The sequence below is a fragment of the Anneissia japonica genome, unplaced genomic scaffold, assembly GCF_011630105.1.
Source record: "Anneissia japonica isolate Jap-2015-1 unplaced genomic scaffold, ASM1163010v1 scaffold25212_len90753_cov164, whole genome shotgun sequence".
Taxonomy (NCBI): domain Eukaryota; kingdom Metazoa; phylum Echinodermata; class Crinoidea; order Comatulida; family Comatulidae; genus Anneissia; species Anneissia japonica.
The window spans coordinates 2,130-16,896 of NW_022755913.1; the positions used below are offsets into that span (position 1 = coordinate 2,130).

General features: G+C 35.6%; 1 protein-coding gene across 1 annotated transcript; it reads left to right on the forward strand.

Moving 5' to 3' along the window:
• Window positions 1-288: 288 nt before the first annotated feature.
• Window positions 289-13,315, forward strand: LOC117123765 (adhesion G-protein coupled receptor G6-like). The gene is made up of 15 exons (XM_033269773.1): window positions 289-634; window positions 3,568-3,852; window positions 4,100-4,278; window positions 4,971-5,128; window positions 5,699-5,880; window positions 6,336-6,383; window positions 7,226-7,336; window positions 9,020-9,126; window positions 9,478-9,624; window positions 9,852-10,403; window positions 10,790-10,945; window positions 11,053-11,177; window positions 11,453-11,715; window positions 12,312-12,381; window positions 12,655-13,315. Exons 1-15 carry the CDS (start codon window positions 559-561, stop codon window positions 13,121-13,123), a joined length of 2,928 nt encoding a protein of 975 aa, XP_033125664.1. The 5' UTR covers window positions 289-558; the 3' UTR covers window positions 13,124-13,315.
• Window positions 13,316-14,767: the final 1,452 nt, after the last annotated feature.

Consider the following 14,767-nt stretch of genomic DNA (forward strand, 5'->3'; position numbering starts at 1 on the left):
AATGATAGCCCACAACGCCTCAAATGTTATTTTTGGGCGTCTAGAACACAAAAATTTCGCGGACCCCCTAGGAGCTGTCTCTTATACACATCTAGATGTGTATAAGAGACAGTACGTGACGTAATAATAATATGTTGGTGCCTCAGAAATAAGTACATTGTTAAGACTTGCTTTTGAATGACATTGTTGGATCTGGTATACACAAGGATATGGTTAAGTGAATACAGTGAAAGAATGAAAGAATAAAACACCTGATTGGACAATTCATACAGTGTACGGTATCTTAAAGCCACACCAATAATATTACCAACCTATTAGCATCTAGTAAGGAGTCGTCAGCTATGACCATCCCATGACTGACGTAGTATATGTGGTTGTTGAATTTGGGAAATTTAGCGGATGTAATTAACTGTCTATTGTGCACTTACTTCCACCAGAGAACCTATATACGAATATAGGGTCTGCGCTTTCAACAAAAATAGACTTCACTGACACAGTTTTCAGGAGAGTAGGTTAGGTCTGTAAATCCTACTACATCAGTTCGAAACCAGATAGACAATGACGACATTTAGGTACCTGTGGATTACAGGCCTGTTTTTACTTACAAAACGTGAAGTGTATGGCGACGAGGCGGGTAAGCAATACCTTTGTCACTCTCTTTTTACTTTCTTAATTAAACTATTTCCACATATATTACGCTAAAATACATTACAATAATATAGGCCTACTGTTAGTTTAGCTTCAGTAAAATATATCTAAATAAGAAAATAACATAATTTGTTCTATAATGGCATATGCTGCTATCGAAGTCGAGATAGAACGTAGGCTATCCTGGCCTACCTCAGACTCTAGTACGTATACACCTTTGTTGGGTGTTGAGGTGGTATCTGCGGTATGGAACGCCAGGGCGGACATAAACACATCGAGGTCACAAACCTACCCATCGAGGAAAATAAACGTATCAGGGGCGGATTTAGGGGGGGGGGCGGCCCCACCTTTTGGGAGGTAAAAAAAATAAAGAAAAAAGAAAGAAAAAGAAAAAAATGATAGCCCACAACGCCTCAAATGTTATTTTTGGGCGTCTAGAACACAAAAATTTCGCGGACCCCCTAGGAGATTGTCTCGATCGGCCCAAATTTCGGCCCCCCCCCCCTTTCGGACATCTCTGGATCCGCCCCTGCGTATGGCAAACTAATCTTTTCACAGTACTACATTTATTTCATAAATCTTTTATTTAAGCATTAATAAACATGATAAAAATATATATCGATAATAGAAACGTGTCTGAAACCATGCTCAAACGAAGTCGACTTAGTAACCTTCGTTGTTTTTCTGTAAATAAAGAAAACTAAGAAGTGATACTGTAGTGCTGAATAAACTTAATTACCATCCACATAATTATGAATATGAATTTTGAATAAAGATACCGATATATAATATTTATTATATATATATAATATATATATATGTATGTATATATATTTATGTATGTATATATATGTATGTACATATATATATATATTTAATATGTATATATATAATAATTTTCATATTTAAAAACTAGACTCATCATGCAGTGCAGGTGCCCAACAAACGCTCCAAATCTCCAGCTTCTCGATTCATCTTGAACAGTGTGTGTATGGTATTTTGGTAAGAAACTCCTCCTTTTCAGTGTTGCCACTGCAACCTGTGTGTGCGAAGAACTTTTGACCAACATAGGTGGCGCTTTTTAGAACAGTAAAAGTAATGTGAAAATTCCGTACGTCAAAACTCGATGGGTAGTTATGTGTAAACTCGATAGGGAGTAATGTATAAACTCGATGGGTAGTTATGTAAACTCGATGGGTAGTTATGTGTAAACTCGATAGGGAGTTATGTATGAACTCGATGGGTAGTTATGTAAACCATGGGTAGTTATGTATATTGGATGGGTAGTTATGTCACCTCAATGGTGGTAGTTATGTCAACTCGATTGGTAGTTATACATCATGTCGATGGATAGTTATGTAAACTCGGTGAGTAGGTATGTGACCTGGATGGGTAGGTTGGTGACCTCGATGTTTTTATGTCCACCCTGGCGTTCCATACTGCGGTTGACCTGTAAAACCCCCTTCCTGGGCCCCTTTTATGATGCATTCCTGGACCGCCACTGGCCAAGGCCTACGCATTACTATTTTTTGTGTGGCGAATAATAAATGTAGCTCTTGACGGCCGGTGAAGCAATAAAATAAATAACTAAATAGATTTGGAACATTCGTACTGGTATCTACTTTCTGTTTTAATCTTCTTCATCACTACTCAAATTTGACTATTCTGTTGATAAGTTCTTCTTTGAGCAATAAAACTTATATCTGCAGTATTTCTGCAGTAAAGGGGGCGTGCTTTCTCAAAAGTTAATGTGTAGTAGCATATTATTATTTGTTATAACGCCGTATAAGCTTCGTCAACATTATCACATTTTCGTAGACAAAAAAACTGTTGTATGCCCATATATAGTCATGATGTGCCTGTATATGTTCATGGCTATATATGGTGATGTCATCATGACCAATCATGTGTTTGCCAAATAAAATTTGATAATCTGGACAGGGCTTTATGTTCTATGGATCATAAATCTCCACTTCTTGTTTCAAGCAAAGGATATAAAATAATATTACAATCTAACTTCCGTCTTTACATACTTTACTACATGAGGTATTCAGCCGATCTGATTGATATAGGCCTACAAACAATCGCTCATCTATGTTGAGGTCGCGGATTGATAACAATAGAAACCCGAAGTCGCATTTCTAAAGATATATCGCATTGTGTTAGGGAAAATAAATTTTAAATTGACGCTAGAAAACTGGTTGAACCTAAATAATGACTTCCACCATTAATTTGTTTCGGCTTTGATAGTTAACCTGTTGAATTTTATTTAAAAATCTACTGTGTGATTGCTCTGCACTGTAATTTGAGGTTACATTCTTTTGTGCAACATAATTGCACTTTATAAAATGACCAAAAAGTTAGACAGGAGTTTAGACAACAGGGTAAAGACGATTTGTCGGCTAGAATGGACAGAGGGGTCAGAACAGTCAGAAATGAATTATTTATAAGCCTAACATTCGACCAATCAAAACAATCTCATTGTTCAGATGTCTATGTATATAAATGTATATAAAATACACAGCATTAAATCTATAATTCAAGAATCTAGCATATTGACGGTAGGTCTATATGCCATGAATTATCATGACTAGTTTCTTTTTCAACATTCTTCGTCAGTTCACTTAAAAAGTCTACTGCCGCCATAGCACTGAAATACCACACTCGTATTTCAGTACTCATTTTACAATTTAACAACCAACATCAGGATATTCTTTTAACTATTACGACTAGACTACTCTTAATTTGGCTATAGTCATAGCTGAAGTACTCAGCATGGATGACGAAACGGTACAACACCAATGAATTAGTGATTATTATAAACGCTGTTATTATTTTTAGGTCTATTATGATTAGTATTATAATGATTATTATTAATATTTTTTATTATCACTTTTTGTCAACTGAACCAATCAAAAGAGCTTAAGAAAACTGCATGCGAACATAAGACATTGAGCCTCACATGTGATGGAGAAAGTACCCTCGACATCCATAGTGCGTTGTATGGCCGTCTTAACACAGAAACATGCCCACATAATCTGGATCATTCAACATCATGTAGAGCTGAAGGTGCGCTCCAAAAAGTACGCGATGCTTGCCAACACCAAAGTTCATGCGGTGTAAAAGCAGTAAATGGTGTATTCGGAGATCCGTGTGTTGGAGTGTTCAAATATCTCGAAGTTTCGTATACGTGTGAAAATAAAGGTGAGACTACCATCATAGCAAATGTACTTATATGTACAGTATATAGTTTTGTTAAATGATAAAAGTATTTTCTTTATTTTATAAATAATACGATGTTAAATTAATTATTTATATATAGTAACTTGGCACTTCAATTATTTATAAATAATGGTTTTGCTACTTTATATAATTTTGTTAAATAATGAAAGTACATTTGGCGCCTCATAAATCTCTTATTTTAAAATCAACAATGGTTCTATCACTATAGGATGGCATCTGGTTTTTAAAGGCGTATCTGAAGCTGGCGATCCAGATCTGTATCATTTGTGGCGAGATGATGGCTCGTTAAACGCCTTGAACCACTCAGCACGCGCCCTAAATGACAGCCTTAAAGCAAATTTCAAAAGTCCGATGGTTGATAGATGGACAGAGTTGGAAATACAACGAGTAAGTTTAAATTAAATTATGTTAAATTACAAATTTCAGAATAATAGCGTTATTGCTGCAGATACACGTATATTTTGCTGAAAATATCATTTGCAATTCATTAGAATGTGATATAATTCTATCACTGTGTAATTTTATGCAATATACGGTAGGGACATTACTAAGGTCGTGACTAGCATATCCCGATCTATACAGGAGCGTTGGCCTAAGTTACGATTCTCCGGAGCTCTATAATGGCAACATAAATTCATATAAACAGTCTACAGATATTACCAATCTTAATGGTATTTATATGTAGGCCTATGCATTATTTTATAAATTTTAATTATTGTAATGATCATAGGCCTACCACGTGTAAATAAATAATATAATTTCTTTTACAAAAAATAATTTTCTACTTTTAATGTTAGTAGTGTTGAATACACATTCTACCGAGAGTTGACTTCTAACGGGAGTTGACCTCTCGCTAGGTTTCACCTCTTGCAAGAGTTGACCTCTTACTCTTTCTTTTTAAACCTTGTCCACACTTTACAATTTTATGTGACAAATAAATATGATATGCCCATATTTAGATGTAGTATGACATATGGCCACATTATACAAAATTGTCACAAAGTTTTATTGTGTGGACAGAGTTTAATTCGATTTTTTAAAACAGACAAATGACTCTTATTCTGTGCATCTAATTTCAGGTTAAAATTGCCTTTTACAAAGATGGCGTTCAAGCAGCATACATGATATTTAATGGTAGAGATACAGGAAAAATGGATTGGTTTGCTTTAGATAAAGTAACAAGCAGCTCATACGAGGACTTAAACGATCGAGAACCAAATTTTTTCTCAATTAAAGGGTAAACAAATACTACGAATACTGTACTTTGCCTCCCACACACAGGCCCGTAGCCAGGGGGGTTTATGGTTCGGGCAAACCGTCCTTTTCTAGCAAACATCCTCTTTTCTGGCAACCCCCTCACTCGAATTCCCTGAACGATTCCTAAACCCAACTAATGCACTGCAGACCAACCCAGACTGAGATGAAATGCTGCAGACCTTTCTCGAACATGCTTTTAGACCCTAAAAAAAAACCCACAAAAATCCTCTTTCTTTGGGGGTATCGTTGACTTCGCCCATCGCTCCTGGGCCATAGGTCCAGAGACCCCCCCCCCCCGAAGAACCTAGCTACGGGCCTGCACCACCCCCACTACCAACCGCCGCTATTACCAACACCATTAATACCTAATACCTCCATACTATCACCATAAAATGATAGCGCATGCACCCATTGCTTCGTACTCGCACTAATACTAGGCCTATTATTTTACTACTGCCACCACTACCATTTCCACTATGACTGCTGCTGCTGCTAGTGTCGTATTATTGATTGGATTACTATTATTAATTTTTCTTCCTCTTCCTCTCAGCCATTCTAGCGATAAGCACAATCGACATTGGTTTTCGAATAGAAATTATGGTGGATGTCAAGTCGATTATGGTTGGACTGTGGTGCTAACTGGTAAAGGCCCGTGTGGGTGGGACAATAGAAATACCGATTATCCTCAAATTATGTTCTCTCCAACAACAACTGGTGTACTGTGGGAATCAGGTAAGCATTGTTCAACCATCATTATTATTATGTAACATATAAAAATACATTACGAAAGGTTAGTCGCGCGTTGTCTAAATCAATTGTTCTGTGCGACAGAAATTCCGGTCCCTGGCGCTTTCGTGCTCTGTGTAAATACGCCTATAAGATTTTATTCACACTTTGCCCACTTGTTCTCTTTTTGCGCACGAAAAGTTTCGATGTGAACGTACGATAACAGATCTTTCCGGGGTGTCAATCGAACTTAACAACTTAACAATCTAAACAAGGTCAGAAAAACGCGCGTGTTCTATAAACACACGTATTGTCCAAGGGGCGGGACTTAGCCGAGGTCCATTGTTTACTCACAAATGTCTCATTTAAATTCTAATCTAATTAAAATCTAATTTAAATTTATGGTCATTTTACAAACATACCGTAAATAATATAATAATATCATGTGTTTTTTGTTTCAGATCAGCCAGCTTGGGCCGATTTCTTTGCTGTTTTTCTTGAATACACTGGTTAGTAAATTCGTGCTGAATTGGCATAAATAAAAGGGCGTTATATTTTCAGCAACTACCGTAAAACCTCAAATTGAAGCCCAATGGGGTTAATCTCGAGAAGAAGCCCATCTCAAATTGAAGCAAACCTCTTCAGTTTGCAAAATTAGCCTCGAAAAGAAGCCCAAGATAGCATAGGCTTCTTTTCGAGATAGTACATCCACTGTACATGAATTTCAAAGGAACAAAATAATTTAAACGCTTTCTTTATACAGTAGTTTAGGTTATTTAATGCCTGTAAATACACTCCATGATACAGATTGATGCTACAGTGTCCCTATTTATTGTTTTGTAGTACTAATTTTCAAAATTTACAGCATTCATTTTGAAAAGAAGCCCTACTTTTTCATTTGCAAAAGTGCCCTCGAAAAGAATCACATCTCGAAAAGAGGCACATCGCGAAAAGAAGACCATCCAAAGTTTGTAACACACACAAAAAAAAAACACCCAGGGCTGCAATTCGAGGTTTACTGTAGTGTACGGCTATTCATTTTCATTTAATTTTTCCGTGATAACTGGTGAGGGCGCATGCCAAAGATATACATAATTATATGCACTTTCGAGGTATTGCCTCCATTCTTTCTTTTTCACTTTCATGAGCAATAAAAAATCATGCAGAAATTATGATATTGATGATTACGACAATCATAAATGTTTAACGTATTTATTCTATAGGGCTAGGCCTATAAACATTTTACAGACGTTAATTAGTTTTTGCTTTCATACCGTATTCATCATCAGAATGTTATACACATTTGCATTTACATTTGTACTTATATTTCTCTCGTAATTTTGTTGTCCAGATCACTGTCCGTATGAAGTTGTAGTGATAGCTGATGTGACGTACACGTTCGAAGCTTCACCGGCTAATTTTTTGGCTAACTCACTTGAAATGTGCAGTTCGAGAGAAAACAGTGAGTATAGAGTAGGCCTATAAATAGGCTACATACGCCGGGACATACGCACATTATGGATTCTTTAACATACATTGAAAGCAAATTCATCATTATTATTATTTATTTAGAAAAATTTAAAGCCCTAATATCCTGTATTTAATTCAAAATAAGACGATAGTTTAATTTTGACTCGCCAAAAGAAAAAGTAGAAAGGGACATGTTCCTCAACATCATGTTTACATAAACATAATTTAATTTTCGGTTGTAAATCACTGAAGAAATTTATTGAGTGAAATATAGCGGTTCAATGAACCTTACCGTTAAGCCCTGCTTGTTGCTAAGATCCAACAAAATAGCAACACAAACTTACGCAAACATTGTGTATTTGTGGAACAACACACGTGCGATTGTAGAACTAGTCCTTTCTCCGAAGTTTGACATTTCGGAACGGCCCAATAAATGCTCAAAAAAGCACCGTAAATGCTCAAAAAAGCGCCGCGGCGCTTTACAACATTTTTGGAGGCTTCAGTGCGGCGCTTATTCGATAGCGGCGTTTATTCGAGAGCAGGCGCTTACAAAAACATGCCCGTTCCCATAATCATTGCTCACGCATTCCCGTATAGGCCTTATAGGCCTACGTCATTGTAAATAAATGTTTATAGAGAAATGCTTGTGTCTTCATTGTGTCAAAGAAACTAGAAATACAAGATAGAGTTCTCCACACAAAAAAAGTGTTCCACCGAAATTCATGGTAGGAATACGAAAAATGGGACGCCCCCTACAGCCGGATCTAAAAAAACTTGTGCCAAACTTTCGTTACCAATTCGTCGCGTATTTTATTATCAATTCTCAACAAAGATACTAGATATAAAAACAAACTGGAATAGACACCCAGACAGTGACATCGGTGAATACATAACCTCCTTGGTGGCGGTAGAAATCGTTGCTATTATCCAAATAATACACAAAACAATTAAAGCATAATCATGAATCAGTAAAGAATAAAACAACAATACAGCGCAGAATCGCATGGCCGGACGCACTCTTAGTGAAAAAGTTTTCCTCCATTTAGTGGAAAAGGAAGGGCGCCTTTTGCGTCTGGATATACTGAGCAACAGAAGGGCGCCCTGTACGTTGGGCACGAAGTATAGGAAACTTGCATGGTTAAAAAGAAGGGCGCCGCCTACGTTGGGCACGACTTCCGCCTCATTTTTACAATGCGAGAACTCTATCTTGTGTTTCTAGTATCTTTGATTGTGTTATTTTAATAATTTTAACACTGTATACATTGTATTAAAACCCTGTTTCTCAAAATGTTTCATTACACACAGGGTAATAAACTCTCGATTTAGCGCCGCTGCGCTTATTCGAGAGCGGCGTTAGCTAAAAAAAAATTAGGCTTGGTGCGGCGGTTATTTGAGGGCGGCGGTTATTCGAGCATTTACGGTAATATGTTATCCACATAATATATTAAAGCTTATCGCTTTAATTACTATATATTAAATCTCTGTCCACCCTATAAAATTGTATGTGACAAATGTGTGTGATGTGCCCATATATGGGCATGATAATATCACATTACACCCAAATAATTATAGGCACGTCACATTTATTTATCGCATGAAGTGTGACAGATACGGACAGAGCCTATCGTAAGATTAGAGTACTTACATTAATAGTGTGTTTTATAATGAAAAACAGATCCTCGAGCAGTACGCATGTGTAATTCTGAACCACAAGGAGGCTCAGTCTGGGGAGAAGTTTCAATTACATTATGTGACATTGATGATATCAACGGGTTGACGCAGGTAAAGAAAGTGCTGTAGAGGGCGTGTTAACTAAATTAGCTTCTCCTATTACACTACTACGTTAGTAGTCAAAATAACTTGTAGTTAAACCTTGTTAAAATTATAAGCATGATATATAGAGGTATTGGCAGATATAAATCCATTGTGTTGAATAATGCAAGACAAAAAATGCAATTACTAAGCATAAATGATCTTTTAGTATCTACATACACTACTAGTATTTGTATTATTCATTTACATGTATCTATACTGGATACACAACTATTAGAAATTGAATATCGATCAGTTCTATCACTGTTTTATAAATTTATATAACTTCATTTTAATCGTGACTACTGTATTATTTTAAAGGTGACAGTGACGGAAGATAATGTTGATGACGTTGCTAGTCAACTTTCCACTTTAACCGGCGACGAGAATGTTGAAGAGGAACTTAACATTAATGATGTTGCCTCAATTTTAGAAAGCATAACTGAAGTAGGCGTAGGCAATCAGAATGTAAGTCAGGTCTTCTTTGTAAACCTAGGGCTTACTAGCTATTATAATACATACTCTATATGGGAGTTATACTGGGTTAGGCCTACAATATTACAGGGTAAATCCCTTCCACTAGGAATAAATTGCGAGACAGAACCTATAATAATAAAGGCCACAATCGCATAAATGTTTCTTATCTTTCGTGAAATTTCAAACTATTACATTATTGGATTTATATTCACTCGCAGGTAACAATGTTCACAGTAGAGATTGTGAGTAATGTACAAAATGCAGACTATGAACTCTTCATGGCAAACAACCAGAGTATGGCTGCTTCTTCAAGAATAGTTCAGTCTCTAGAGACTCAACTAGAATCGCTTACGAACTTCACACACGTCCAGGACAATGTTGCTGTTCATACGATGATGTTTAATCCAACAACTTTGGAGAATGGAATCGGATTTGCTTCAATCCAACCCTCGATTAATGGTGCTGTTGAAAAGGGACTTCAGAAAGAAAACATCAAACAATTTGAAGATGTACAAGATTATCTAAACCAGATGATTGAAACATCAATTGCTTTACCACCTGAAATTGTTAATAAGAGTCAGGAACAAGCGGGCTCAAATGACTTGCAAGTGAGCTTCACCATCTATCAAACTTCTAAGCTATTTACTTCTTATCGTCTGATGACTAAAGAAAATAGAACAATCGGGACTCGCGTCATATCGGCTGCTGTAGAGCGAGTGACTGTGGCAGGGTTGAAGGAACCGGTCAGAGCTGCCTACTTACCAATTGTGGTGAGTTGTATTATTATTTTATCTATCTATATTATTCTTCTTTATTACTTCTCAGCAGTCAATTTAAAAGAGCGGCATATTTGAGTCGGCTAAAGTGGTGATAGGCACCGTATGAGCTGAAACCATGGAGATCCATTGTTTAGCTTTGGTACCACATTCCTTTGGTGTTCACACTGAATAAATTCAATAAAATCCAATTAAATTTCATCAATTGAAAGAAGCACTAAAAATGGAAATATTTTATGAACTTTCAATAAACATACTTATATAAAGGTGATATGTCCAGTTATCTATGTCAGTAATGGCTGTTTATCCACAGCTCCATTTTATGTATTATAAATATAAAAAAAAAAAACACTAGTAGAACAACATTTTTCACTTCTCAGAAAGGTGCGGGAGGGAACCCTGAATGCGTTTTTTGGGACTTTGATTTGGAAAACGGCCAAGGCGACTGGTCCAACGAAGGCTGTGTTTACAACGAAACATCCGATGATCGAATCGTGTGCTTCTGTGACCATTTAACCAACTTTGCTGTTATCATGGTTAGTTTATGTTATTGTCTACTGTCATATTAAAGGGCTACAAATCATGTATCTAACACATGCCCTAGGACCAAAATTAAAAAAAAAATCTTGTTGATTTTTGAAAGGATTATTCTGGTCAGGCCGGTCCAACTACGGGGTTTCAAGATGCATTGACATACATCAGTGTCATAGGATGTGTAATATCTATCGTCTGCTTGGTTATCACTATCTTTACATTTATGTATTTCAAGTAAGTTAATTGTGTTTTTTTTTATCACTGCCTGTACGATATACTCATTTAGTATTTCATTTTATATACTTGTTTACTTTTATTTCATCTCAAAAGAAAAGAAAAGAAAAAAAAAAAAAAACAATGAATAAACAAACATAAACAAAATATAACACGATGAATAGACAAACATAACCAAACTATGTTTCTCTTAAACTAAGTGTCATTACGTTAGCTAGGGAGTATTCACATTTATTGAACTGTTAATCTTACTAATCATTTATATATTTTTACAGACACTTACGTGGAAAACGCCCCCAGCGTATTCTTCTTAATTTGTGTTTTTCTCTGCTGTTTCTATATTTAACTTTTGTCATCGGGATTGAGTTGACGAAATGTTATAGTTGCTGTATTATTGTGGCGATCATGCTGCATTACTTCGTTTTAACGTCGCTATTTTGGATGCTAGTTGAGGCAATAAACATGTACCTTAAATTTGTATTGGTATTTTACGAAGAAATACGCTGTTTCATGTTAAAGTCCGTAATTCTTGGTTGGGGTAAGTGTACCTAGCTCATTTCTCCCAAACGTGTGTATACATATCATCCTGTCATAGTATTACCAACATACATACCGGTTAATGAACTATACAAAGTAAAATGGGTCATACATTTCTCTAAAATATTATAAATGTCATTCTCAATTTCTCTCTTTTACCGACCAGGTAAAAATGACACACAATTTCATCTCACCCCATCCTACTACTATATTTAATATTCATAATTCGGAACTTTTGACTGTCACGATACACGAACCTAAGCGTATTACATAATTCTAAGATTGTGTAACACACTTCTGATCGTTGACAATCAAACCTTTCAAAAGAGGAATATTGACTACTGTAGCAGAATGGAGTGTCTGGGGTGGTAGGTCAATATTAATTTTTCTTACTAAGGTATACCTCAATAATTTTGTGTCTAATCTCTCACTTTCAAAATACACCATTGCTCATTCACACTCTCATCATTCCAAGTGAGATTTCCACCCACCCCGATACTATAATTGCTTCTCTATTATATATTTTTTTGCAAATATTGATTTCTCAGGACTATGGTTCTTTTTAAAAACTAAGCTTTACATTTTTTTATTCAACAGGTGTGCCTATTATACCAGTTGCAATAATTGCGTCTATAAACTACGAAGAGATATATTCCAACGACGAATAGTAAGTGTTATGTTTTGTATTATTTATTAAAGTACCGTTTCTGATGGCATGCTCTCTATAGTGTAGCTGCGGTCTGTGGTCCTACTATTCTCACTTGTACAACTACGTACATATTAACAACAAAAATGATAATAATAGCATGAAATGATAATGATTATGAAAATGATAATCCGTTAATTACAAAAATATTCTCAAAATTATGTGATTTTTTTGTTAGCCGACTAGTGTTCACCAATGATGCTTTTCAATTATTGTTTATTTTTCTAAATTTAGCTGTTTTATGAAACCCGGCTTAGAATTTTACCTTGGATTACTGGCCATTGCAGCAGTTATTCTCATCATAAACTCTGTCATCTATATCCAAGTAATTCGGCAACTGACATGTCGACGAAAGCTTACGAAAGTCAAAACTGACAAAAATAAAATGAGTGAAGTGTCTGTCCGTGTGCAAAACGCAATTACTATCATGATGCTTCTGGGCCTAACATGGATTTTTGGCTTCTTGTCCATCGACTCATCGGACGCTGTTCGCGATCTTTTCCAGTTGATATTCTGCGTTTGTAACTCGTTGCAGGGGTTTTTTGTGTTCCTGTTCTTCTGTGTTCGTCGACGAGATGTAAGGAATTCATGGGCATATTTCTGTTGTAAGGTTGGTCAGAAACCAGGACAGTTTATAACAATGACTTCAAAGCAACGCTACGCAACCGAGAAGACTCTGGTCTCGGCTAATTCTACCTGTTAGAATGTACTGTTGTTACCATTGAAAGTGGTTATAGGTTTGAAAGTCACGAATAACATGTTATTTGCTTATAATTATGGAGTTTTATAAATTATATATATATATATGTATATATACACAGTATTATGTGTATATATATGTATTATATATATATGTGTGTGTATATATAAGTGTATATTATGTATATATATGCATGTATATGCGTATGCACGCATGTTTGTGTATGATATATAATAATAATAATTATATATGTATATATATATATATAAAACAATACGAAGTTAATCAAAATAAAGATGAACACGGTTGACATGTCAACCGTGTTTATCCTGTCTCTTATACACATCTAGATGTGTATAAGAGACAGGTGTACTCTCATATCCCATCAAGTAGTAAGGCAAGAGAAAAATTAGTTGTCTTAGACCCGAAATTATATCGTACTGGCCTATGTGGGTTAAACGGTATGACACTCGCCGAGATAGCACGAGATTTTAAGTTTACATATCATATATCATCGTTATTATGCGGACTGTCAGGAAGTCTGTAAAGAAAAAGTAGTTGAGACAATGACTTTGGTCTCCGGTATCTTCATTTTTTTGTCATTGAGGTTAACAAAATTCTCAAAATGATCAAGGATCAAAGAGTAAATTACAGGCCGCGTCTACAGCCAAGACTACAATAACCACAACATGAATTTATTAAATATTGTGGTGTGCCTATAAGGAAATAAAATAAGGAAAACACAAGAAGAAACAAAAAGATGTCTTTTCGACATAGATGTTAGTACGTACAGGATGGGAAATAACAACAGTTTCCCCGCGATATGCTTTAATCTATATATAACTTTACTTCATAACTTATACCAAAAATGATACTCAAGCAGCTAAAAATCACCTCATAACATTACTAGTCATCAAAAATACTGTGTGAACCATATACTGTGTCAATACTGTGTAAACCATATACTGTGTAAATACTGTGTAAACCAATAGACATTGCACCGTCCAAATACCCAGAGCCTTAAATTAGATGAACAAAATATTTTAGCAAATATCATACCATATATTGCAAAATTAAAAACGTCTTTTTTCATGCCAATCGAAGAATCAACATCAATGGGGCTCAAGTAAAAATAAATCAAAATAAATAATTATTTGTAAAATGTTTATTGTTATGTGAAACCTAGGTCTACTATTTGATTTGCTCGCCCGAAGTCCCAATAAGCAACGGTACGGACCGAGAAGACATCAGTCTCGGTCAATTCCACAACATTTTAGAATGGCTCTAAGGTGTTCAACATACATCTCATCACGTTTAGGCCTAATTCCAAATAATATGAAACTAACGACCAGCCTACGTTTATAGCATAAAGTGTATGTAATTATATTCAATGTCGGGTTCAATGTACTTTATTCTGGATCAGCCCCTGGTATTGACAGTTCGTTTTTTTTTTTTACTACGTTGATATATTTCTGTTCTTTAACGCGTCATAGCTAGATGACAGGCAATTTGATAGAAGCCAATGTATCAAAGACAGTACAAGGTGTCATAATATTAAATTGAACAATTTTGTAAACAGCATTCAGTTTCTGTATTTGTATGTTTGGTCAATTGTGTGTGCACATGCCTCTCTTCATGTTCATGGTA

Coding starts and splice junctions, on each gene's coding strand:
- LOC117123765 (XM_033269773.1), top strand. CDS start 559: ATGACGACATTTAGGTACCTGTGGATTACAGGCCTGTTTTTACTTACA. Junction 635..3,567: donor AGTGTATGGCGACGAGGCGG/GTAAGCAATACC, acceptor ACCAATCAAAAG/AGCTTAAGAAAACTGCATGC. Junction 5,881..6,335: donor TGGTGTACTGTGGGAATCAG/GTAAGCATTGTT, acceptor TTTTTGTTTCAG/ATCAGCCAGCTTGGGCCGAT.